Consider the following 25032-nt stretch of genomic DNA (forward strand, 5'->3'; position numbering starts at 1 on the left):
ATTACTCTTCCATTTTTATTGATTTATCTGTTATTAAAATATAAAGTCCAGAAATAATTCTCATTGAAAGTGAGAAAGCTAACGTTACATTATTTTTATCAAAAATGATTTTCATTGGTCATTTTCTGCCAATCAGATACTTGATTGATAAGAAGGGGTGATTCATATTCATTTAGTTTAAGAGTTATTTACAGAACTGTTAATAAGGTACAGAAAAATATGTGTGCAAAATATTGGTTATAAAATTGTTTTTCTTAATAATTTGATATTTTCATAGATTGAAAAAAATATGCACAGTAACGGACTAGTTTATTTTATCAGTTTTATATAGACAATAATTTCTTTTACTTTCATCGAATAATCTATTACTCTATTTTCCGAAGTAGCGAATACAAACCAAAGAAGTTTTGCCTAAACTCGTTCGTTTGAGAAAATATGTGTTGGAGAAAGCATAATATAGTCTACAGTTTAGAATCTCGGAGGTGAATTTTCCTTGAAACTGTTTAAATTTTTCCGTTACTTTCAAGATCGGCATGGTCAGGTGGTTGAGGCGCTCGACTCGTAATCTAAGAGTCGAGGGTTCGAACTCTCGTCACGCCAAACATACTCTCCCTTTCAGCCGTGGGGGCGTTATAGTGTCAAGATCAATTCCATTATTTGTTGGTAAAAGAGTAGCCCCAATGTTGGCGGTGGGTGGCGATGACTAGCTGTCTTCCCTCTCTTCTTACACTGCTAAATTAGGGAAGGCTAGCACAGAGATAGCCCCCGTGTAGCTTTGCGCGAAATTCGAAAGCATACCGTTACTTTCAACTATAGTAGAAGACCGTTATTTTAATATAATTTTTATTATATAATAAAATAATCAGTAAATATCTGTAAAATATAAATATATATATATATTTCAGGTGGTTTTATCTTTATTATTATATTGTTTGGAGCAAGAAATATAATAAACCTAAATATAAATGAAGTAAAAATCTACAATTTCAGGTTAATAAACAAAACTAATAAGATGTTTTATCTTATTTTTATTGCTCGATTAATCTCATTATGTATCATTGTTTTTAATAAGTAACAATAAATATTAATATCGTAAGATAAAAAATTGAAAGGTTTTGTTACCTAAATTTTTTAAGTACGTATAGGTTAAACCAGTTTCGGTTATTTTTACACAGTTTAAAGATCAGCTCCCTATCTTACCTGCGCAAGCAGTTGGATTAGGAGGCGCAGTTACCGAACATTTTTGCTAAGAACAGGTTGTAAACGTCAGTACTGATTCTCACAGGCACAGATCCATACAAGGTTTAGTTGCTTTCTGCCAACGGTCTTTCAGACAGACCAATAACGTTTAAACACATATCTTACCTACTATCATCGGCTGGATTTAAATTGAAGCTTGAGGAACTGCATCGATCAAATTTTTTCACTATGGAAGATTTGACCCTAGACTTGAACATAACCTATAACCGCTGTGACACTCTGAATGACACAGACTTTCCATTATACAACGCGAGTTACTGTGAGAATAACACTTCGGAAAGTGTTCGAAACACCCACCGCCCCTTCATACTTCCGTTGTGGCAACAAATTTTGTGGACTGTCGCCTTTGGTTTAATGGTTGTTGTTGCAAGTGGTGGAAATACAATCGTCTTGTGGGTCATCTTGGCTCACCGAAAGATGCGAACTGTCACTAATTATTTTCTTCTAAATTTGTCCTTGGCAGACTTATTGATGGCCACCTTCAACGCCATTTTCAATTTTGTGTATATGTTAAATAGCCATTGGCCATTTGGTAGCGTTTACTGCATTTTAAATAATTTCATCGCTAACCTCACCGTTTGTTCAAGCGTTTTTACTATCACAGCTATGAGTATAGACAGGTAAGCCTAACTTGTTCTTAAAACGTTATACTAATTTGAAAAATATTCATTTTAAAAATGGGAGAGGCATTAAAAAATTACAAAGCCACAATTACTACAACTAGGAGATACGTGAGAGAAATTATAGATCTTATAGAGAAACTTGATTAACATAAGCCCAAGAAATGCGCTAAAACAGGGTTACTTCAAGTTACGTATGTATCTTCACAACAAATTTTTAACTGGTTGTAGACTGTGTATTACAGCTGATCATATTAACTGTTCTCCGTAATTGATATATTAATAATAAAAAATAGACTGATAAAATATAGTTTTATGATAAGTTTTTCTTTTTTGGGGGGAGAATATTCGTGTGGCTTAATTTTGAACTGACATACTAGATGGAAGTCAGCTATTCAGCAGTATCCACCGCCATTTCCTGGGTCACTGTAATCGAAATGTGGGAACTTGACCGTCACTTGTGTAACGCATCCACAACCTCAAAGTTTGGAGAGCATTTGTACAGCAACGTGCACTGAAATAGAATTACTTCAATTTACGTATGTACATTTATTACAAACTTCTAACTCGATGTTTTACATTTTAAAATTTAAACTCTTTTTTTTCCTGTATTTTCTAAATGGGAAATTTGAAAGAAAAAATGATAAATTTGTAACCTACACTTTCATAATAAATGTTTGTAATATTTACGCAAAACTACAATTAGGTTGTTTGTGCTAGCTGTCTCTAATTTTTGGACTATTCAACTGTACACGCGGCCAACATTGGGGTTACTATAATAAAAAAATACCTCTCCGCCTCAATGGTTCAGTGGTAAATCTGAAAGCTCATGACACTAAAGATCGGATTTCAATAGGTGCAGTGAGCAGAGCACAGATTACCAGTTGTGCAGCTTTATGCTTAACCACAAAAATAAATAAGTGCACAAACTAATCAAACAGTGAAATATGACAGTTACTCCACATATTGCTGAGCATGATATTCAAGCAAAGGGACGTGATCAATGGATCAAAGAATTACAATCTGGTACGCTAACAACAAGCCCACGTCCAGCCCTATAATAAGAGCTCTTACAAAAAAAAACCCCAAAAGCATGAGTAAATAAATCATAAATAAGCAGAAACAAAGAGAAGAAAACAGAAACAACAAACTATGTTATATACAATTTAATATGTTTTATTGTTTCAAAAAGGTTAACGAATGACGTTTCAGCAGACTGTCATTGGTAACACTCTCTTAATGCAGATTTTGAGAGAGAAGAAAAACAACTTTAGCCTACAGGGCTGCAGCGCGCCAAATCCAAGTTTAGTGAACTACTGTTGTGCCGATCAGTCCCGATGTTCAGTGAAAGCAAGACAATGTCATTGTGGCGATAACTACTGTTCATTAGCAGCTTTCTCTCTGAAAATGAGATCAAACATGCAGGAGTCTCTGAGTGCATAAGGTGTAAAGTACCAGTATTATTAGCTATGGTTCATATAATAATTTTTGCAAGCCCAGAGTTTTAACTCATAACTTCATTTTTTGAATGATTTGAGATCTAATTATAGCCATGGCAATTGAGGATTCCCTCTTGCCTTTTCTCTTTAATTTTAATCGTGAGTTTGTGATAATTAAAAAATACTTTGGGGAGATCAATATTTCCTTTCATAGTAGACTTTAATATCACCGTCAGCGAAATCTTGAATTATTTTATCGCTGGACTTTTGATAAGTAGTTCATGTTCGTAATATATATATATATATATATATAGTATTTCTTAACTAAGTATAGATAGCATTAAGGTAACGGTTTTGATTAAGTATAAATTGCATTAGGGTGACGGTTTTGATTATGTCTAAGACGAGTACAGTTGTATATTGTTTGCATTTTAACTAAGAGCAGCTTAGTTTTGTTTGTTAAGAGCGATTAACAGGTTTGTCTAGAAAAACCCGTCAACATGATACCGTCATCTTTACTCAAGTTGATCATTACACGGCACACATTTAAAGTCATTCATTTTTTTTAATTCTCGATTCTTAGTTTCCAACCAATAAGATTTTTTTTATCAATGATTGGTATTGAACTGTTGTTTGCTTGAGAAAATCGTAAACGTATACCAGTGCCCGGTGAGTTAAAGCGTTCGACTCGTAATCCGAGGATCGCGGTTTCGAATCCCCGTCGCACCAAACATGCTCGCCCTTTCATCCGTGGGGGCGTTATATATAATATGACGGTCAATCCTAGTATTCGTAGGTAAAAGAGTAGCCCAAGAGTTGGCTGTGGGTAGTGTTGACCAGCTGCCTTCCCTCTAGTCTTACACTGCTAAATTAGGGACGGCTAGCACAGATAGCCCTTAAGTAGCTTTGCGCGAAATTCAAAAAACAAACAAATGTATACCAAAAACAAGTGAGAGGATGATGCTGACATCATATGAATGAACGGTTTTCTTATGTTCGGAAAGTTTAATAATGTAAAAGATTTGTTCAAATTATACTGACTAAAAGTTATTTCGTACAAAAATAAAAAAGTTAGAGTATTAAAACTTTCGTGTACGTAAGGAGAATATGGTAAGAAAAGGTCGCTTTTCTAAAGTCAAACTTAACAAACTCTCCTCTGAAGTATTCTTCCCACAAATGTTTATTAGTTCTACGTCTCATTTACTGTCAGTTCCCTATTGTCTACAGTCTGTATTACACGTCCATGAAAATAATTAAGACACTATTGTGAATACTTGCCTAAGGCAACTGTTATCCCAATATTATCTTTCATTGATTTTACGGGCCAGCCTTCGTTCTGTTTTCCTTTTCTTCATACAGGGAATTTTTGGTTATGAGAATTTTGTACTAACGTGACTCATATTTTAAAGTTCTTTTTCACCCTTTAGCTTCCTCTACAGGAAGTACAAAAGTCACAACACGCTATACGTGACATCTGATAATATCGTGATGAGAACATTAAGTTCATTGACATGTATTCATAGGCTCTTAGAAGTTCTTCCATAGTTGTCAAACTAATACGTTTTAACGATTCATAGGCTCATTACCTGGTGAGAGAATGTATGTTGCTAATTTCACTTCGCATACTAAAACTTAAAACCCCAGTGCAGATACTTCCTATGACGAATATGTATATTGTAATATTAAATATAAAAGTTACCTATAGATCTATTAAGTGAACTGGCCAAAGGTACACGTTAATTAAGCAAAAGTTATTTAAATAACAACGTCAGATAATGCATCTCTTCCAGTCTTTTTTTATTTTGTTATTAATCCCTAAAGATATCATTAGATGCTAGCTGCATACCCTACTTCGTGGGAGGCAGTAACCGGTTCCTTTAATTGGTTAATAACAAAAAACGAACCAGTAGAAACGTGTCTTATTTCAGAATATTTTTATCCCTTTTCTCTGGGAAAAATCCTAAAGCGAAACAACCCACGTACATTGTTAGACATTTTAAAACTACGATACAAAAAACAATTGATTATCGAGCCTGCCAATTCTTGGTAGTGATGCAAGTTAATATTTTATAGAAGAAGGTGAGAAATGTCTCATTGTAGGACATTTTAAAACCCCTTCTCAGGCAAAAGACCATGTATACTGCCAGGTCATTCAGGGAATTAAATCACCCAAGTGAAACTGTTCGTCTTTCAAGTCATCTTTACGTTTCTTGTTATACAAAATCTCTCAAACATTCTTAAATGTGCACTCTATATCGGTACGATACAGTATATAAGGAAGGCGTACAAACAATTTATTTTTCTCGAAGTAAACACCTGTTACTGTGAGCGAAATTTACTCATTCAAATATTTGTTCGCACCTTTTTTCTTCCGTTTATCTTATTGCTGCATGAATGACCTTCTTGTAATTCATTAATTCAGTTAACTATGAATTAAAGAAAATAGAACACAAATTACTGGAAATATCAAGAGCTATATAACTGAGTAAAAACTGAATGTTGCAACTATTGTGATGTTTTTAGACTTAAGTCAGTTTTCAGTATCATTGTGTAAAGAGTATTAAACAATCGTTAATCAAATATTATCGTTACAAGAAGATCAGGATGGGCTTCTTTCATGTTATTGTGCTTTACTTCAGTTCTATAAAATATTATACGTATACAGAAGGTTGAATACATTTGTTTGTTTGTTTTCGAATTTCGCACAAAGCTACTCGAGGGCTATCTGTGCTAGCCGTCCCTAATTTAGCAGTGTAAGACTAGAGGGAAGGCAGCTAGTCATCACCACCCACCGCCAACTCTTGGACTACTCTTTTACCAACGAATACTGGGATTGACCGTAACATTATAACGCCCCCACGGCTGAAAGGGCGAGCATGTTTGGCGCGACGGGAATGAGAACCCGCGACCCTCAGATTACAAGTCGCACGCCTTAACACACTTGGCCATGTCGGGCCTGGTTGAATACGTTGTATTAAAAAAGAAATTTGAACATGTAAACCAGCAAAGCACTTGCCAACCACAGCAAGTAAAATGTTTCGGAGGCATAGTGTGTATCAATATTACATTTTGACATTGTTTGCATGCTATATTTATTGCGATGCATTCGAAAACTGATCTCTTTTGAGAAGGGTGGGTAACAGCCGTTTTCGACGGAAAATATTTATTTACTGCAAACATAAAGATGTGTTTCACGTCATAGATTCAGAATTTTACAAAAGAATATATTTCTTGCACTGAATATCGTTGGAAGACCAAGGAATATAGATCAACTTGGAACACCAAGATCATACATGAAGTGACTTGTAATAAGTCGTACCCCAGCCATGGTAAGCAAAGTGCAGTCTCATGTAATAGGTTACAATCCACGAACACAAAGGACAGGCAAAAGTAACCGACATATTCAGAAATTCTCTCCGTCTGGTAAAGCAATGCTAGTTGCCTCCATGACAACTTTAATAACTGTCTGTCTTCCCCCTAGTCTTTCACTGTTAAATTATAGACAGCTAGCGCAGATAGCTCTCCTGCAGCTCTTCGTGAAATTCAAAATATAAAAAAAACTCCCCCGATATATAATTTACTCACCCTCAGTAGTCTGGGGAAAAAGATAACTTATCTAAGGATATAGTCCGTAAACGTGAGACGTGACTGGAAAAATGTGCTCAAAATAAAAAAATAATATCGTTTCAGCAGAAAATATTTGTTACAAAAACTGCTAAAATGGGACATTTGAAATACCTCATTTTTATCTTGGAATATGTTTGTTTTGGAATTTGATTTGGAAAAAAACGAACTAAACATAGTGTTGGCACTTAACATCATTCATAATTATTCTTGCCTTTGAAAAAGTTAAAGGTTTAAAGGTTTGAACATGGAGTTAACTATGTATATTTATATGTGTGTGTGTGTGTGACAAACTTATTTAGTTATTCTTTTCGTATTACATTTAGCGTTATTATATTATAATGGTCAGTTTGTACCTTCATAATCATTGGTTTCTGTTTGTGGCCTCCCAGTGACACAGCGGCACGCCGGCAGACTTACAACGCTAGAAACTTATTTTTGATATTTGTGGCAGACAGAGCATGGATAGGATAGGCAATTGTATGACTTTTAATTTAATTACAAACACACTTTTGTTTTTGTCGTGGGAAATTTAATACTGCCAACCCGACCTAAAACGTATAGTGTTAACTGTCGCAGTTAGGGCTTTATATAGTAAGGTGTGATTTATGAGTTTTCTTTCATTAAGCGTGGTGCCAGAGAGAGTGAGTTTCCAAAGAAATGTACATCAACTGCTTTTGTTCAAGACAAGAGTTTATGTTTATGGGTTACCATATGTATGTTATTTTCTTTATTTCTACTACTTTCATTAATAATATTTATTATACTAGTTACTACAGTGCATGTAATTACTTTTATCTTAATTTAATGTTCATTATAATTATTTTATTATAAAGAGTAATTTACAATGTTAGTTTAAAATCTATACTTATGACTATATGAAGTCTTCAAGGTTAGTTCAACCTCATGAGATATTATTGGGTTTTCAACTAAAAATATAGTCAACAGCTATGGTACTTAAATAAAGAAACAATGAATTATAATCTTATAAGTAGGTACGTATGTAGGCATAGATAACTGGGCTGGTCTTTAGTTACGCTCTATGTATATAGCTTACTTTGATTGGAATATACCTGAAATAACGGAAGATACTAAGTATATAATTTTATAGTCCAGTACATGTACTTTAAATGCACATAATGTTAATGAGTAGCTATTATCCTAATAGCTTTAAAACAAATTCAGGTCTCTATGACGTTAGGGTATTAATGCTGGGTAAAATGAATTATATATCATTATATTATTAGCATATATTTTTCAAGTAGCTAAATTATAACTCCCACTTACTTCGGGATGATAAAACCGAAACACATCATATTCTTAACAGATCTGAGTTCGTTTTAATGGGTGATAATTTTCGTCCTTTCACGCATCGAAAGTTGGCTGTGTTGGTACTGTTAACTAACTGCCTTCCCTCTAACCAATAGACTCACAATTAGTGACGGCTAGCGCAGATAGGCTGTAGTGAAGCGTTGTGCGACTATAAGGAGAAAACTCTCATACAGGATTGGTAATGAGGTTCAACGCTGTTTCGACCGCTTGAAATAAACCTACTTGCTATTATGATGGATGTGCACATTCTGAGAACATTGAGAACTATATGCCATAGGGATGTTGCAACCTTCCAAGTTAGAAAGAAGTATGACGTATCAGGGCGCCATTTGCAACCGCTATGTGGCTCTTACTACAAAAATACTTTTCTTACGGTTTGACCGCATTTTCTAAGCTGACAAGGCACGATTATAATTAATTATACTTGTCACAACGTATTAGCATTATTCTATTATATTTTAATACTATGTTACTTATTCAGTTCTTACGAGAAAAGAAATCGACTGAGAGTTTTTCAACCACACTATGTTCACCGTAGTTCTATAGGTAGTTTTAATTAAATCTAATTTAGTTACTATATTTGGAGACATATTCTCACTCGCATTTACGTTTCGAGAGATTTGTATTGTTATAAGATTTAGTTTTTATTGCATATTTACTATTTATTAACGTTATCAAAAGTTTTACTATTTTAGTGAACTTTTCTAACACTTCACTAATTTTATTTTCAAGTTTTTTTTTTTTCCTTTTTCAATGTTATACTCGCGAAGGTTGCCAAAATGTATCATATAATATACAAAACGTCCATAACAATCTGAGTTTATATATTTGCATTGTGAGTCGGCTTATAAAATGTTTAAAATATTAATCTGTAACATATTTTTCTGTCCGTACCTTTCGGGTTAAATTTCTTTTTAACCTACACATCTGCCTTACATATGTAATACTAGCAAAAGAACCCGGCTTCGCTCAGGTTATTAGTTTGATATGTTTCAGGTTTCTGGATTCTTTCTTTTTAGGGCTATGGCAGTCACATATTCGTTTTTGTGTGGCTTTTCGCTAGCTTACCTCATAAAAAGATAAGCAGGTGCATGCGCGCACGCATATTGATAAGTGAGTGATATCTAAGTGCACACCCTCAGGGTCCAGTTAGTACTTGTGCAAAATTTCTGGTTTCTAGATTCTTTTCTGTTGGAGCTATTGTGATCACATACACACAAACTGGCACACTATTTTTATTACTGTTGATCAAATGTCTTATCCTCCTTTATAGAAACTACGTACTATATTGGTATATACGTTGTAAAATATACATCATAAAAAGTAAGCTAGTTGTATAGGTCAACAGTAAAATAATTTAAAATGTAACATATAGAATAACAAAGACAATACAAAATAATAAACTGATTAAAATTCGTTATAAATCAATACTCCAGAAAACTAAAATCTATAATGCTTCGATTCCAGTTAGTCGTCATTTGAATACCTTCTGTGTTTACGGTATTTTCGTTAGAAACTACGTGTCCGTGTATTTCAAATTAGGGAAAATAAATATATATATCCACTTTTATAGGTCTTATAGAATATCTACGTATGTTTACTCTTGAGAAACTAGAAAATACATATAATGAAATTATTATGTTTAATATATAGCAATTATCTGATTTGAGATTATTAGTAAATTTAATTATTCTCGAACTTTATTAAATAAAGCTCTTCACGTGTCCAACTATAATTAATTTCGTCCAAAGCATTTTGTTAACTAAGTGGTGTATTGAAGTCGTGTAAGAACGTCGAATAAATTTAGTTGTTGACGCTAGTGTAACCCAGAACTCAGTGGGTTTTTTTTTACTATTACTGTAGGTCAGATAAATGAATATCACTTACGTCTTCTAAAGGTAAGCCGTTAAAAAAAGAAAATCTAAAACAATTTTAATGATATTTAATTTCTAATGGGATAGCACATTTTCGATAGGGTGCTGCATAGTTAGCATCACGCCAGGTATATAAATACTGTGTAGGATGTACTTTTAATTCTACAAAATACTTAAAAAGTAAAATGTTATAACTATGGACAGAACTACACAATAGGCTTATCTATTCTCATAGCTGAGTCACTTCACTACGACTACAGCCGATTTTTAATAGGTTGTATAAATTGTGGTTTATTTCTTTCATTTTCTTTGTAAAAACGAGTAAATTCGTTCCTCTCTAAGAATAAATAAATAAACCATTCAGAATCTGGCAGTTTTTGAAAGATTAATTTTATTATATGGTACTACGAACTTCAACCGAGCTCAGAGACTTGCGTTTTAAAGACCAGGTAATACACGATTCTCTATATTTGACTCTTCGTTATGTGGCTCTATATTCGAAAGCTGTTTTCAGAAAACCGTAAGTCAAACAGGTTTATATGCACTTTCTCTCTTACTTATACACAAAAATCTATTTTTCGTAAGTAAAAATAAAGGAAGAAAATACGAAATGAGTTATCCTGGTATCGTTTTTGTTTGTTTTACATATGAACCAGTCAGAAAGTAGTACACTTCTTAACTTCGTTATATCATAGTTTTACCACAAAGTACCTATCAGAGTTATCGCCATTAAGCTAAATGGTGTTAAATAACATGATTCTTATATACTTACGTTTCAGCTTTTTATTGTTTTTAAGTTTATTCTTCTCAACTCTTGTTTAGTTTGCCAATCCAACGCTTCCCTCATGTTCTTCTTTCACATTTTGCTCTTTAAAGTTTCGTCTAGTCATTAGTGTTGTTCTTTTCAAATCTAACATTCTTTTGCCATTACGTTCCTATTCAAATACAAACATTCAACTTAAATCACTCTGGCAGATGTTACCGCCCTTCGTTGTTATTCACAATAAACAAAATTCTCTCTATAAAGAGCTCTTGTAAGTATTTTTACGCATTCACATTATTAATTTAAAAACAATAAAATCGAAAACTAGCTTCTCTGTAAAAATTAGCAAACACTACAGGATTATAGTCAGTAAGTGACAGCACTGTTATATATCATAAAACAAGCAATTAAGCACATTCGATTAATGGCATCATATATAGGCCTTTGCGGCGTGAATCTAGAAATTATTTTAATTTCTTTTCTGAGAAACTCCTTCCATATTTAAGGACATACCATCGGGTAAGGTGTTTGATAAGGGTATTATTTCGAAAACCTTTGAAATTTGTATGAATTCTATAACAAATTGGCATTTTTGCACTTTAAATTTTAGTCAAGGTTTCTTTACTATTGTTATTTTAAATCTTTATAAAGTGCAACAAAAACTCATTTTTTCCAAGTTTCATTACTTTACTTTGAATAAATATAAAGTTAATCACGGGAAATCTACATCAATAAGTATAAAAAAGGCCCGGCATGCCCAAGTGTGTTAAGGCGTTGAACTCATAATCCGAGGGTCGCGGGTTCGAATCCCGGTCGCACCAAACATGTTCGCCCTTTCAGGCGTAGGGGCGTCATAATGTTACAGTCAATCCTACTATTCGTTGGTAAAAGAGTAGCCCAACAGTTGGCGGTGGGTGGTGATGACTAGCTGCCTTCCTTCTAGTCTTACACTACTAAAGTAGGGACGGCTAGCGCAGATAGCCCTCGAGTAGTCTTGCGCGAAATTCAAAAACAAACAGACAAGTATAAAAGAAAATGGATTCTTTTGGATGTGAATGGTTGTAATGAATATATCACAGAGATTTTAAGAAGCTACAAATGATATGCCAAGTGTTTGCAAATCATATATAAAAACAGTTGAAGATCAACGCATGTAAGAAAACCAAACGATAAAAACTATGTACTTTCTTTCCACATGTCTCTTGCTGAAATTAGGTATTCTAGAAACAGACTTACTCTTTTTCGTAAATGTCACATATGCGATGTTAGTTACCTTATTACTACGTTCCCTCCCCGGGGGCCCGGTGACAAAGTAAAGGAGAAGCTCAAGCTAATTTGAAACGGTGAGACAACACTTTAAGTTTTAAATATAAGATCTGGGCAGATTTCCTCAAAGGAATTACCTCATGGATTTGTGTCCAAAAGCCCATCTTATGGACTTTAGTAACAGACTCGTACACTTTGAGAATAATGATTATTCTTCAAGTTTAAGTTCTGAGTGGCACAGCGGTATGTCTGAGAGCTTACAACTCTAGAAACCAGGTTTCAACACCTGTGGTAGGCAGAACACAGATAGCCCATTGTATAGTTTAATTAATAATCAAATTATGAGGTGGTCTTGCTCTGATAAACGTAAACCAATGTGCAAAAATAAAACGTTGTACGTGCAGAACGTGTATAACTAGTGTTTATATACTAAAATGTTCCTTAGTACGAGAAGTATCTGAAGACAGAACCAGCACACCAGTTATTAGATTTAATTTTCATTCGCTATTCTACTCACTCATATGCGAAATGAAATTTAAAAAATTAACTAAAACGTTAACCAACGATGTTTCACATCTAAAAATCATCTTTAGCGGTATATACTGAAGAAGAAATGAAAATATATTTCATAAAGTTGGCATTACAGTACCATAATCGTAACATATTGGACAATAAGCCCAACTCTTAGGAATATTAAAAAAATGAAATTTGCCTTGTAAATTCCAAATACTAAATATGATAATACGCTTTTCCTTCCTTTGATTAATATGCTGTTCACGTGAGCACTCAATCATTATTCAACATGCACGTGCTAGTCTCTGAACGTAATCTTCGAAACAGATATAGAGTGAAATAACCTACATGATGTAAATTTATTTTTTCATGTAACGGTTTTTCTTTTTACAATTTTGGTTCTGTAAAGCTTAATCTTTGAGTCTTTATACTATTTTGTACCTACTATTATATTATTGTTTATTTCGTCGTTTGTTTTAGAGCAAATTTACACGATATGCTATTTGAACTCTGTCAATCACGGGAACTCAAACACTGGACTTTGGCGTTGTAAGTCCATTAAGTTATCCCAAACAGACGAGTAGACTTGGTAAATAAGACATCATATTATTGGAAACTATATACTGAAGTGTCACAAATAAAATATCATTGAAGAAAATATTCATATTTATTAGCAATTCTGAAAAACCTAAATGACTAAAAATTTATAATATTATTTTACAAAGATGAAAGACGTTATTACTAGTTGGACAAAATATTCTCGTCAGTTATATCACTAGGGTACAGATTATTTGCTATGCAAAAATTTTAGTAATGTTTAAGTTTCATATATATGTATATATATTTGTTTTAACATGGTGCACGGTTGCAGTTTATTTATTAATAGTGTGATTGTTCCAACTAACTAAATTATCTATATACTTATATGTTAAAGTAAATAAATCTAAATCCATAGTTTCTTTCATGAAATGTTGTTTATTAAAATATGAATAAGTGTTAATAACATTGGTATAGCCACTGGGCAACAGATAGCCGAAAGTAATAGTAAATATAAACCGAGAACGAAAGATAAGACTGAAACGACGTAATAACATTACTTCTGATACACAGATTTGTTAGCTAGAAAACATATTTATCTTCTTTAAATGATTATATTATTTCCATACAATTGGGTGAAGAAAAATAGGAGATTTGTATGAGGTTCCATTTATTAACCAGATATAGTTTCACTGATCATTAGAAACGCCACACTTACCAGAAGATTTGTCCAAAATTGAACCAGAACATGATCGTTTATTTTGAATTTCGCGCAAAGCTACTCAAGGGCTATATGTGCTAACCGTTCCTAACTTAGTAATGTAAGATTAGAGGGAAGGCAGCTAGTCATCACCACCTACCGCCAACTCTTGAACTACTCTTTTAACAACGAATAGTGGGATTGACCTAAACATTATAACGCCCCCACGGCTGAAAGGGCGAGCATGTTTGGTGTAACGGGGATTCGAACCCACAGATTACGAGTCGAGTGTCTCAACCACCTGGCCAAATATATTGAATAAATGACTGTACAGAATGACAGTTATAGTGCTGTATATGAAAGAAATCGCCGATGAATTCTAGTTTGATAATTTGGGTCACCTATTCTAACTGGAAACAAACTGCAAAGCCAGAAATACTTGTTGGTTTTTGCCTTTCTACAGTCGTCAAGAGGTTCTTAATAAGTTGTGAAATAAGAATATAAGAGTGATAAAAGCCATTTTGTTTTCTTCATCCAGCTCACTGAACTTGAGTGATTTTGAGAATTATCAGTTCTTACGAGGAACCTTTCTGAATAGTAGCGAAAATAGCTAAACTCTAAATCTTTCCTGAATAATAGCGGTGAAAGTGCGGTAAACATCTCATCGAGTTAGTTTACTCTATTCAAGAACTAATCAATATTGCTGTTTCAGCCTTTTATGCAAAGATGTTGAATTAATTACGTAAAATTCTTCATTGGTTTTTATTAGGGCGAATGAGTAAAAATAACATTAAAAGTTGATAATTATTCTAACACGATGAGACTCTTGCCAAATATTAAAAAGATTCCACCACTAAATCATTTATAAATTAATACAGTTTTTAAATGGATGGACTCGTTTGTTCTTAGCTTAGTTACGAATGATATCCATTTTCAGCCAGACAGTTGGGACTTTGTTTATCGAGATTGTATATTTCCTACACAGGTTTAGAAAAACATATGAATACAGTAAATTATAATTTTATCGGTCTTGTTTTTTCTATAGTTTCTTGGCTAATATTAATATCATGGTATTTGACTTCAGAAAAAAACTTTCACGTTTTTAGTAAAATAAAACATAAGACCCAGCAATTTTCTTAAATTCTGTGGAAAAGCAACATTTAGCTATCTTTCAGTTCTTAGTCTCTTAAATTTTATAATAACCTTCCGTGTATCTCTTAAGGATACTGTAATTATAGCCCTTATTTCTAAGCAACCTGTTTTTAGTTTCGTTTAATATTAGCGTTTTGTCTACCATCTTTAATTGAGCACATTGAATAACTTAAATTTTGTCAGAATTGTATTTGGGGAATTCTGTTTTGATTTTCTTCTTTTATTTTTTCATTAGATGTATTGCTATTGTTCGACCTTTGACACCAAGAATGTCAAAGGTTAAAGCAAGAGTGTTCATAACCGTGATCTGGCTGTGTAGTGTAGCTATTGCTCTCCCAACGCTACTGTTTTCTACCACAGCAACCTACAGCTATGGCAAGGAAGGATACAGAATTTTGTGTTACCTTCACTGGCCCGACGGACCAAGTGGATTGTCAACAGCAGATTACGTGTAAGTCTGATAACAAACTTGTAATTAATCTTCCATTGTTTTGCTTTTTTGCGAGTAGCATTTTTTTATTCTTTTGAATTTCTAGCAGAGCTAGTTAAAACTACTTTGCGCTAGTCTTTGAGTTAAAAGTAAAATGAGGAGAAGCAGTTAATAATTTCTCTTCACTAAAGAAAAGTGGGATTTACCGTAACATTGTAACTACTCTACATTGTCAGACAAGTGTTTATCAAGAACAGTCGGGACGTGATGCTCATTCGCAAAATCTAACATCACAAGCTCAGCTTTGATCACTCAATGAACCAACTTCTATTGATTAGTATGAATGGATGAATCAAAGCAAAATTTTTAATTTATTAACACTTTTTAATATATTTAATGAGTCTCTATACCATATATATGAACGTATCTTACATGGCTCGGTGCTTAAGGCACTCGACTCGTAGTCCGACGGTTGCAGGTTCAAATCCCCGTCACACGAAAGATGCTCGTCCTTTTAGCCGTACAAAAGTCAATCCTCCTATTCGTTGGTAAAAGAGTAGCCCAAAAGTTGGCGGTAGGTGATGATGACTAGCTGTCTTACCTCTAGTCTTAACATAACCATTAATCAGGTTTGCTAACTTAATGCTATTTTTTTTTGATTAGGTAAGACTGTGCATTGCTGTCTATTTTTGTCTTGAAAATACTTTTCTGTGAATAAAAAGTTGTTTTTTTAAAGAATGGAATTACTTCACAGTAATATCGAAGAAGTTAAAATGGTTTGATTTGTTTGGACTACTCTTTTACCAACGAATAGTGGGATTGACCGTCACATTATAATGGCCCCACGGCTTGAAAGGGCGAGTATGTTTGATGTGACGAGGATCTGAACCCGCCACCTCAGATTACGAGTCAAGTGCTTTAACCACCTGGCCATGTTGGGCCATTACAATGATCTAAGTACTTTAACTTATTATGGTATTGTCTGGACTTTGAGATCATGGGTATGTTATTTGAGCAATGGTCAAATCTAGCTGTTCAGTCAGAAACAGTGATGCAAAAGAGTGTGGGGTTAACTAATTGTCTTCCGTTTAGTCTATCAACTCAAAACTGACCGATGGCTATACAAAGATAGCCTTTCGGTAGCTTGCGTGAACATTGTAAAATCCAGACAAACAAACATACGTAAGGTGTTTCATTTTTTAACATCACTATTTTCATGGCTTGGCTCTTTATTTGTATGTTTGTTGAATTTCCAGCAAAGATATACGTAGGGCTACCTACTCTAGCTGTTCCTGACTTTAAGTGATGGACTGGAAAAAAGACAACTGATCAACTCAACTCATCGTTAAGACCGAATACTAGTTTTTGACCACTGAAGTGAATAGCATGTTTTTCTTTCTTGTATGGTCACGAGACACAAACCATGGAACCTTAATTCCACCAAACAGTACACTAACCGTCAGGTTACACTCAGCCCTAGTATAACGAAACCTAAACTAAAAATATTAAATTTACAGAGCATCTAGTCACTGAGTCCATCTATTTTTATTAAATATACTAATTAAACTTCTAAACTGTCTTAAGCTTCGTGCATTAGTTACTGATGAATATTTTAAGTTTTTGTTACTAACGTATTGTGCTTAAAAGTAAAAATAGATCTTAATAAACCCTATTACTCGGTATTAGTTCTTAAATTATATAATCTAGTTAAAAAATGACGGTAACGTCTCTCGGTGACTTGGTGGTAATTCTATGGGTTTAGAACGTTAAAAATCAGTTTTCGATGCTCACAATTAGTGCAGCACAGAGAGTCCATTAGGTAATTTATCGCTTTATAAGAAACAACAAAGGAACGGTGATAGTAGGTTTATATTCTGGAATGTTTTACAAGAACTGGAGGGTTAACGGGTGTGTTATTTATTGTCTAGTCTTGTCCATTTGGAAATAACTATGAAACTAAATTTCTTCCTTCCGTCATTATATTTTTGGAATGAATATTATAAATACAGATACGTATGAGTTTATGAAATAAAACTTTGCTCCTATCTCATTTCTCTAATTTTTCCTATGTTATTGCATTGTATACAGCAATGTACAGAAGTGTTAGGACAAAGTCAAAAATTATGTTTAAGGCTACTTTCCACGAACAATGTGAAGTAAATCACAGATAAAAAACATTACGTTTATTAATCTTCATATTCAGTACAACAGAAACTCAGTGGAAGTTGTTGAGATCAGCAAACAGTTAATATTTTTTGTGTCGCTTTTGCTTTAATAACTGCAGACAGTCTTTAATAAACTCCCATAAAGTTTTTTTGGAAGTAATTTTTGCTTTGTCAAATTTTTGATCCATAAAATCCTAGATCTACTCAACTGGGTTGAGATCGGAGTTCTGTTGAGACCATCGCATCATGACTTTAGCAGCTTCGTTCTTAGCTAAGTAAATTCTGTACTGATTGGATAAGTATTTGGGTCAGCTAAGTAAATTCTGTACTGATTGGATAAGTATTTGGGTCATTATCTTTTTAGTAGTAGAATCCTTTACCAATAATACGCAAACCACTGAGATGACGGATCAGTATTTGATGGTACTTACGCTGGTCCACTATTCCATCTATTTTGGAAATATCTCATATCACTTCAGAAAAAAACACACTCCCCAAACCATCACACCGTCTCCATCATGCATCATGATAGGTGCTATGCATTGAGGTATCTTTTACCTTTCTTTTGTCGGACGTACAGCCTACGTTTTGAACCAACTATTTCAAACTTGGACTCATTCGTGTATAATACCCTTTTCCAATCATCAACAGTTCAGTTTATTTTTGTTTTACTTTTGAACAAACTTCAGTCTCTTGACAATATTTGGAGATTGATCAAATATTCAAATTCTCGTTGAGTCTTCTTGATACTACAGACATTTTCTGTCATTTGGTACATGGTCGTTTATCTCATGTCTGAGATCGGTGGCAATCTTCCTTCTGTCTCAAAGGCTGCATAAACGAAAGTACTAACATCAGTATCATTGAGTTTAGGTCTTCTGCCTCTTCCTGTACTACTTTCAAATCTACCTGTCTTGGTCTCATGATACTCGACAGTGTCTGGGGAACATTTCAAGTCTGCAACAATTGTCGAAGAATCCAACCAATGTTACATAAATCTTTTATGCAAACTCTCTGTTCTACTAGCAATTCTCTACGGTTTTTGGACAGTGGCCTGACAACAAAACTTTGTTACATTTAAATGAAGTTAGGTAAGTAAACAAAATCATGAGGAAGGACTGCGTTAAAAACAGCAAATCCCGACCTCTAATTAATAATATTACAACCATAAATTTTAAGCCAAAATAAAACACATCAAAAATAAATAAAATACGCTGCCTTTTTTAAAAAAAAAAGATCCTAGGGTACAAGTTACAACGTGGGATTATAAAATGTATCCTAGGTTTAGGAAGTGACTGCAGAAGTAGGACCTACATTAGAAATTTCTAATCTTCTCATGTAAGACTAACGAAATGAAAGTTAAGGCTGATAGACAGTGTACCCCACTGCAATGTGGGTCCTACTTTCCTAGTCACCTCCAAAACCTAGGATCTATTTTATAATCCCACGTTGTAGCTTGTACTCCAAGATCTTTTTTTTTTTAAAAAAATGCAGCGTATTTTGTTTAATTTTAATGTGTTTTGTTTTGGCTTTAAAATTTATGGCTATAATATATACATATATTGTTAAACACTATTTTTATTAAGGTTTATTTATGGGTGTTATTAAAATTATTTCTTTTAGCATATACCAGTATCATATGCTAACTCCTTTCTAGCTTCTTTCAGTATAGCTAAGACACTGCATGGTGTACCATGACAGTTATTTTAAACCCCAGATTTGATCAGTAAGTTCATTCAAGCAGAACGCCTTATGATATACCTTTGGTACAAGTATATGGAAATTCTAAAAAAATGATAAGTATTCTCACCATAATTCATTCATTTGTCAAGAGGAATTAGTGAAGTATTAACATAGTATTGAAATTTACATTATCTATAGGCATGGAAGAATTAGACCTAAAACGTGGGAAGAACAATAAAATACTGTATATATGTGTGTGTGGTTATATAGTAGTCTTTACATAGCAACATTTATCGGCTTGTAATGATGTTTTAATTCATATTGATATAATCTTCCCAGTTTCAAATAGTATTTTCGTGTTAGTACAATCTATAGACAATAGTTATTTACCAAACTTGTTCGACACAACGTTTGACTACCTTGACTGACTTTTTCTGACTTTTTGTTGGTTAAGCTTGATTTATTAAATTTTATTTATAATCGTTTTTAGTTATGAAATGTGGTGTTAGGTTATACTATGGGTTATATTTGTCCCTTTCTTTTCACGGGCTATATTCTAGTTATTTTATAAAACTCACAGGCAACAAAAAAACTATGTATTTTACAGTAAAAGCTGGATTCAACGAACAATACTGGAAAATATACCACAAATAAATCCTTCAAAAATCATTTTTTTCCAAATACTTCTAGGAACCTCTTTCAGAGGATCTTCGTATAATTTTTCCTTAACATCGAGAAAAAAACAACAACACGAAGTAACATTAACCGCAGTGGCAACAACGATACTGGTTTACACAGATGAAAGTGAAACACCCATAAAAGAGGTTCCATTACATACTTACAGAGAAGAGAACTTTGGACCTATCTTCGTAAACCTCTGTGCTGCCAGTCTTTAAAGAGATTCTATTACGTGCTTAAAAAAAATAGAGAAATTTAGGTTTATCTTTGTAACATTTTTATGCCGCAAGTCTTCTCATAGAATATATCGTTGAAAGTTGTTTTATTGAAAGATTTGAAAATCAATATCAAAACATTTCATAGCGAAAGTGTATTTATAGGAAAGATGCAAGTGTTAAAACAAAAGGAAAACAATGTTTCGTTAAGGTTCAGAATATTTTCCAAATGTTTACGGACTTAAAAGATTGAAATTTAACCTTTATTTTAAAACTGCTAATTATCTCAATCAACGCTAATTCATCATTTTCTTAAATAGTTTAATTTCCTTTTTTATGACGTGTTCAAAATAGTGCGCATAAATATTTTGCTAGGACAAATGTTTTCAATATTCAAAATTTTCTGTAAACACTAACGTTGATTCTTTTGGTTCGTATAATAGCGCATAGCTATAGAATAGGCGATTTATGTTTTGTCTACCGCAGGGAATCGAGTCCCGTATCAGTGTTGTAAGTCCATGAACTTACCGTTCACTCTGTCGGTGGTGCATTAACCACTAAAACACTTTTGTAAAAAAAAAAAAAAAGAAAGAGACAATCAGAATGAGAATATTATAATAGCACGAGCGCAAACTGAACGTATACATAAGTTAAGCGCCCTTTCAGCCGTGGGGTGTTATAATGTGACGGTGAATCCCACTATTCATTGGTAAAAGAGTAGCCCAAGAATCGGCGGTGGGTGGTGATGACTAGCTGCCTTCCCTCTAGTCTTACACTGCTAAATTAGGGACGGCTAGCGCAGATAGCCCTCGTGTAGCTTTGCGCGAAATTCATAACAAACCATAAATTGAGCTTAACGAAAAGAAACGTCACATAATGTAGCTTGTGTTGTTGTTGCACTCGTCATTACGTCACTACTTTCTGTGCCTTACCTTTACGGGACTAATATGTTAGCGATTTATTCATTTCGAAATGAAATGAGTAAATGCTTTGTTTCTAGGTTTTGTTTATACTGAAAATGGCTTTACATATTATCTGTGTATCTTTGCAGAGCCTATTGTCTTCAACATGGCAGAACAATAATATATTAACTTCAAATAAGAGAGGAAAAATGAATTCTAGTGTTAGTCAGTAGCATAAATTGGTAGATCCATCATTTTATTAATGGTTAAATAGCAATAAGGTGGATTTTTGAATGGTTTTTAGTTCGTAAATGCCTTTTGATTCAATTGACTTACGATCTTCTTTGTATAACGTTCGCTAAAAACTGTGCTCACTTGTAAAATTTCGTAGAATTAATATGTGATGAGCTTGCAACTTTATAAATGATTTTCGTTAAAGACATATTTTATTTAACGTTTTACCAGGTTTTTATTATTATTGTTATTAGTTTTTACTGGGTGTGTTGATGACGTTAGAAAGTCATCAAAATTCTTAAGCTTGTTTAAAACGAACTTATTCTTGGTGCTTTAAATTCGATTGACTTGGCATGATCTGTGGGATTGAAACTCTGGACTGAACATGGTGGTTACATCCGATTGAATTGGTATGATCTGTGGGATTGAAGTCCTAGACTGAATATGGTGGTTATTTCAGCAGTGGGAGTGTTGTAGAGTGAAGGTCAATCCCTCTATCTGTTGGTAAAAGAGTAGCCTAAAAGTTTGGCAGTAGGTTTCCTTCCTTCTGATCGACAGCTCAAAACTGGGAAGAAAGCATAATTAGCTATGTCATTAACACAAACAAATACATTCGATTATTTCAGTATTCTCCCGTTAGAAAGTTGCAAAAATAAATAATTTTTATATCGTTGTGCTCTGACCACCACGGGTATCAAAACCCGGTTTCTAGCGGTGTAATTCCGCAGACACATTGCTGTGCCATATCGAAAGCCAATAGAATGCAGTAGGTGAAATAAGCAGATATCTAATAACAATCAATAAAGAGAATTATTCCAGATTTAATGTTCCGGTTTGTTGGAGCTGCTTTTTGTTCTTTTTCATTCTAATATTGCTGGGTAATCTGTTTTTACCGTAAGGGACAATCTTAACAACAGAGCCGTTTTTTTATGATAAATGTTCAACTGTAATTTGCAAAATTATGAAATTAAACATACCAATATCTTTAAATCACTTTTTTTTTCTTTAAACTCCGAACTTTGTTTCAGGTATAATATTTTGTTCCTTTCCCTGACATATGCCGTTCCTATGATTTCGATGGGAGTTGCTTACGCCTTCATGGGTCATGCGTTATGGGGTGGAAAAACAATTGGAGAAGCTACCGAACGTCACAAAACAATGAACAAATCAAAGAAAAAGGTAACAATTTCTTTCAAACCTTTACTATTGTGAGTAAAAACTGATGTGCATGCAAGTACACAAGTACTTGTACCCCGGCACAAGCGAGTGCGAATTAAATCTAATTTTACTTATGAGACTGCACTGTTACTAATATGGACTTCAGATTTCCTTTCCCAGGAGTATCAGTAAGAAAAATTTCTCCAACCCTACATTAACGACTTTAAATCAAGTAAACTGTTACTTAGGAGACTGTATTATTACTAATATGGACTTCATGTTTCCTTTTTCAGGAGAAACAAAAACTTTCTCTGAAATGTTTACTTTAGGCTCGAAGTTGTTTTTTTAACTCCTAAACAAAATAAATGTGCAAGCATTTGAAGCGTCATTCTAAGTCTGCGTTAACCGCAAGGAGGCAGTACATCAGCATTTTCTTAATTTATTTTCAGTTAAATATCTACAGTTATATTGTTACGAATAAAGTTTTCATTTAAATAGAATATTATACTAATTAGAAACGGCCTTGCAACACCTTTTTCATCTATCGTTATCATGTTTCAGGTGGTGCGCATGCTCATTGTTATTGTCTTAATCTTCGCCATTTGTTGGTTACCCTACCACGTGTTTTTTCTCTACACCTATCACTACCCAGAAACTGCTTATACCGATTATATCCAGCCTTTATTCCTGTCTTTTTACTGGTTAGCGATGTCTAACTCAGTCTATAATCCTGTAATTTACTACTGGGCTAATAAACGGTATGTGCATTCACCTTTTTTGTTTGTTTGTCTTACGCCGATAGTTGTTACCACATAATTATAGTAACTGGCTAATTCGTTATTGTAATGTGCCTTGTAATTCAATGGGGTTTAGTTATTTACGAAGTCTTAAGAATATCTAATACAATAATTAAAGTAAGTTCAAACTAAATAAATCATACTGAAATATAATGTGTGCGTCTGCATCCATATTGAAAAGAATAAATAATTAAAAAATTAGTTGCTTAATTATTTATGATAAGTTTACTTACCTTAGAACATAAGTATAAGTCAAACTGAATAAATATTATTTCATAATTTATTAATAAAAAAGCACTACATTTCGATAGATAGATGGGGTAAAGACTGAACTCATTTTTTGTAAAGTTCTCAAAATATGGAGCATTATTTCACTAAATGTGTTTTTTGTTTGAGTTTTAACCATTGAGAAAATATTTTAGAATTATATTTAATAAAAAAATGTTTCATTTAAGTTTTTATTTAATTTTTTTACAATACCTAAAGAAGCTTAAAGTGTATTATTTTGTAAAATCAATTTATGTGATATTTCAAACCTAATATTTCTAAAACAAATACGTATGTTCTCTAGGTTTAAAGAATATTTCCAGTCAGTACTCTGCTGTAGAAAAAACCTTGAATTACCCACTAGACCAAATGCTTTGAAGCGCGGAGAGAAAAGTCAGTATTTCTTAGAACGAATTTGTTCCAACATTACGACAAAAGATAACAGGACTAGAAGGAAAGACTTTGTACACTATTCTGAGAAAGGTATTAATGGTCATGACGACAAAATAGCCGAGGATGTCCTGTAATATAATCATTCCTTAAACTTAATAGCAGAATATTGAAATTCAAGGAATGATTAACCATTTTCCTGTATGAAATAATAGTGTTATAAAACGTGTCCAGTTTCATTCGTTTTTAATATGGAATCCAAAATAATTTACTCTAATGATGTTTTTTTCCTGTTGAAAGATCAATTATAAAAACTGTTATGTGCGCAATTTGCTTTTTTTTCTTCACAGCTAAAAAAAAAAAGACGAAGAAACATGAAATTTTTATATACAGCTCCACCTACTGGTTATTTGTTATTTTACAAGTAATTTTAGCAAAAAAGCTATTTGGATTTGCTTCAATTCGTTCACTAACAGATGTAACCAACAACAAAATGTGTGTGATATGAAAATAAATAAAAATCTTTATCCTATTCTTATAGACTGATATACTTCCTTCTTATAATTAGAAAACGAAGTCTATAAAAATAACTTAAATTCTGGCCGAAATTTAAAAAAAACTGCCAAAAATATTTTTTATTTTCCTCAAAAGTTTACAGAAGCAACTTTTTCAGAATTTATAAAATATAATACAAACGTGTATTTACTTTACTAAATTAATTATACACCAGATTTATATGTCGATGATTTTTGCTTACATATTTATTTCTGAAACTTACATCATAGTTAACAGTTCAAAATGTATATATAAAGTATAATTAGTTATAGAATTATACCACGCCCCCAGCGGCTCAGCGGTATGTCTGTGGACCTACAACGTTAAAAACCAGGTTTCGATACCCATGGGGAAGGGGGCAGAGCACTGATAGTCACCTTGTGTAGCTTTGTGCTTAATTCAAAAACAACAATTATATCATATGATTAAGCAGGCTTACAACGAACAATTATGTATAAAAGAATATTTAATCAGCCCG

The 25032-nt window shown here is 33.3% G+C and overlaps 1 protein-coding gene across 1 annotated transcript; it reads left to right on the forward strand.

The window, feature by feature from the left end:
• Positions 1-1294: 1294 nt before the first annotated feature.
• LOC143258012 (tachykinin-like peptides receptor 86C) lies at positions 1295-24470 on the forward strand. The gene is made up of 5 exons (XM_076517053.1): positions 1295-1880; positions 15316-15531; positions 22416-22566; positions 23107-23303; positions 23914-24470. Exons 1-5 carry the CDS (start codon positions 1429-1431, stop codon positions 24134-24136), a joined length of 1239 nt encoding a protein of 412 aa, XP_076373168.1. The 5' UTR covers positions 1295-1428; the 3' UTR covers positions 24137-24470.
• The last annotated feature ends 562 nt before the right edge of the window (positions 24471-25032 follow it).

This window comes from Tachypleus tridentatus, chromosome 7 (assembly GCF_004210375.1).
Source record: "Tachypleus tridentatus isolate NWPU-2018 chromosome 7, ASM421037v1, whole genome shotgun sequence".
NCBI classification, from domain to species: Eukaryota; Metazoa; Arthropoda; class Merostomata; order Xiphosura; family Limulidae; genus Tachypleus; species Tachypleus tridentatus.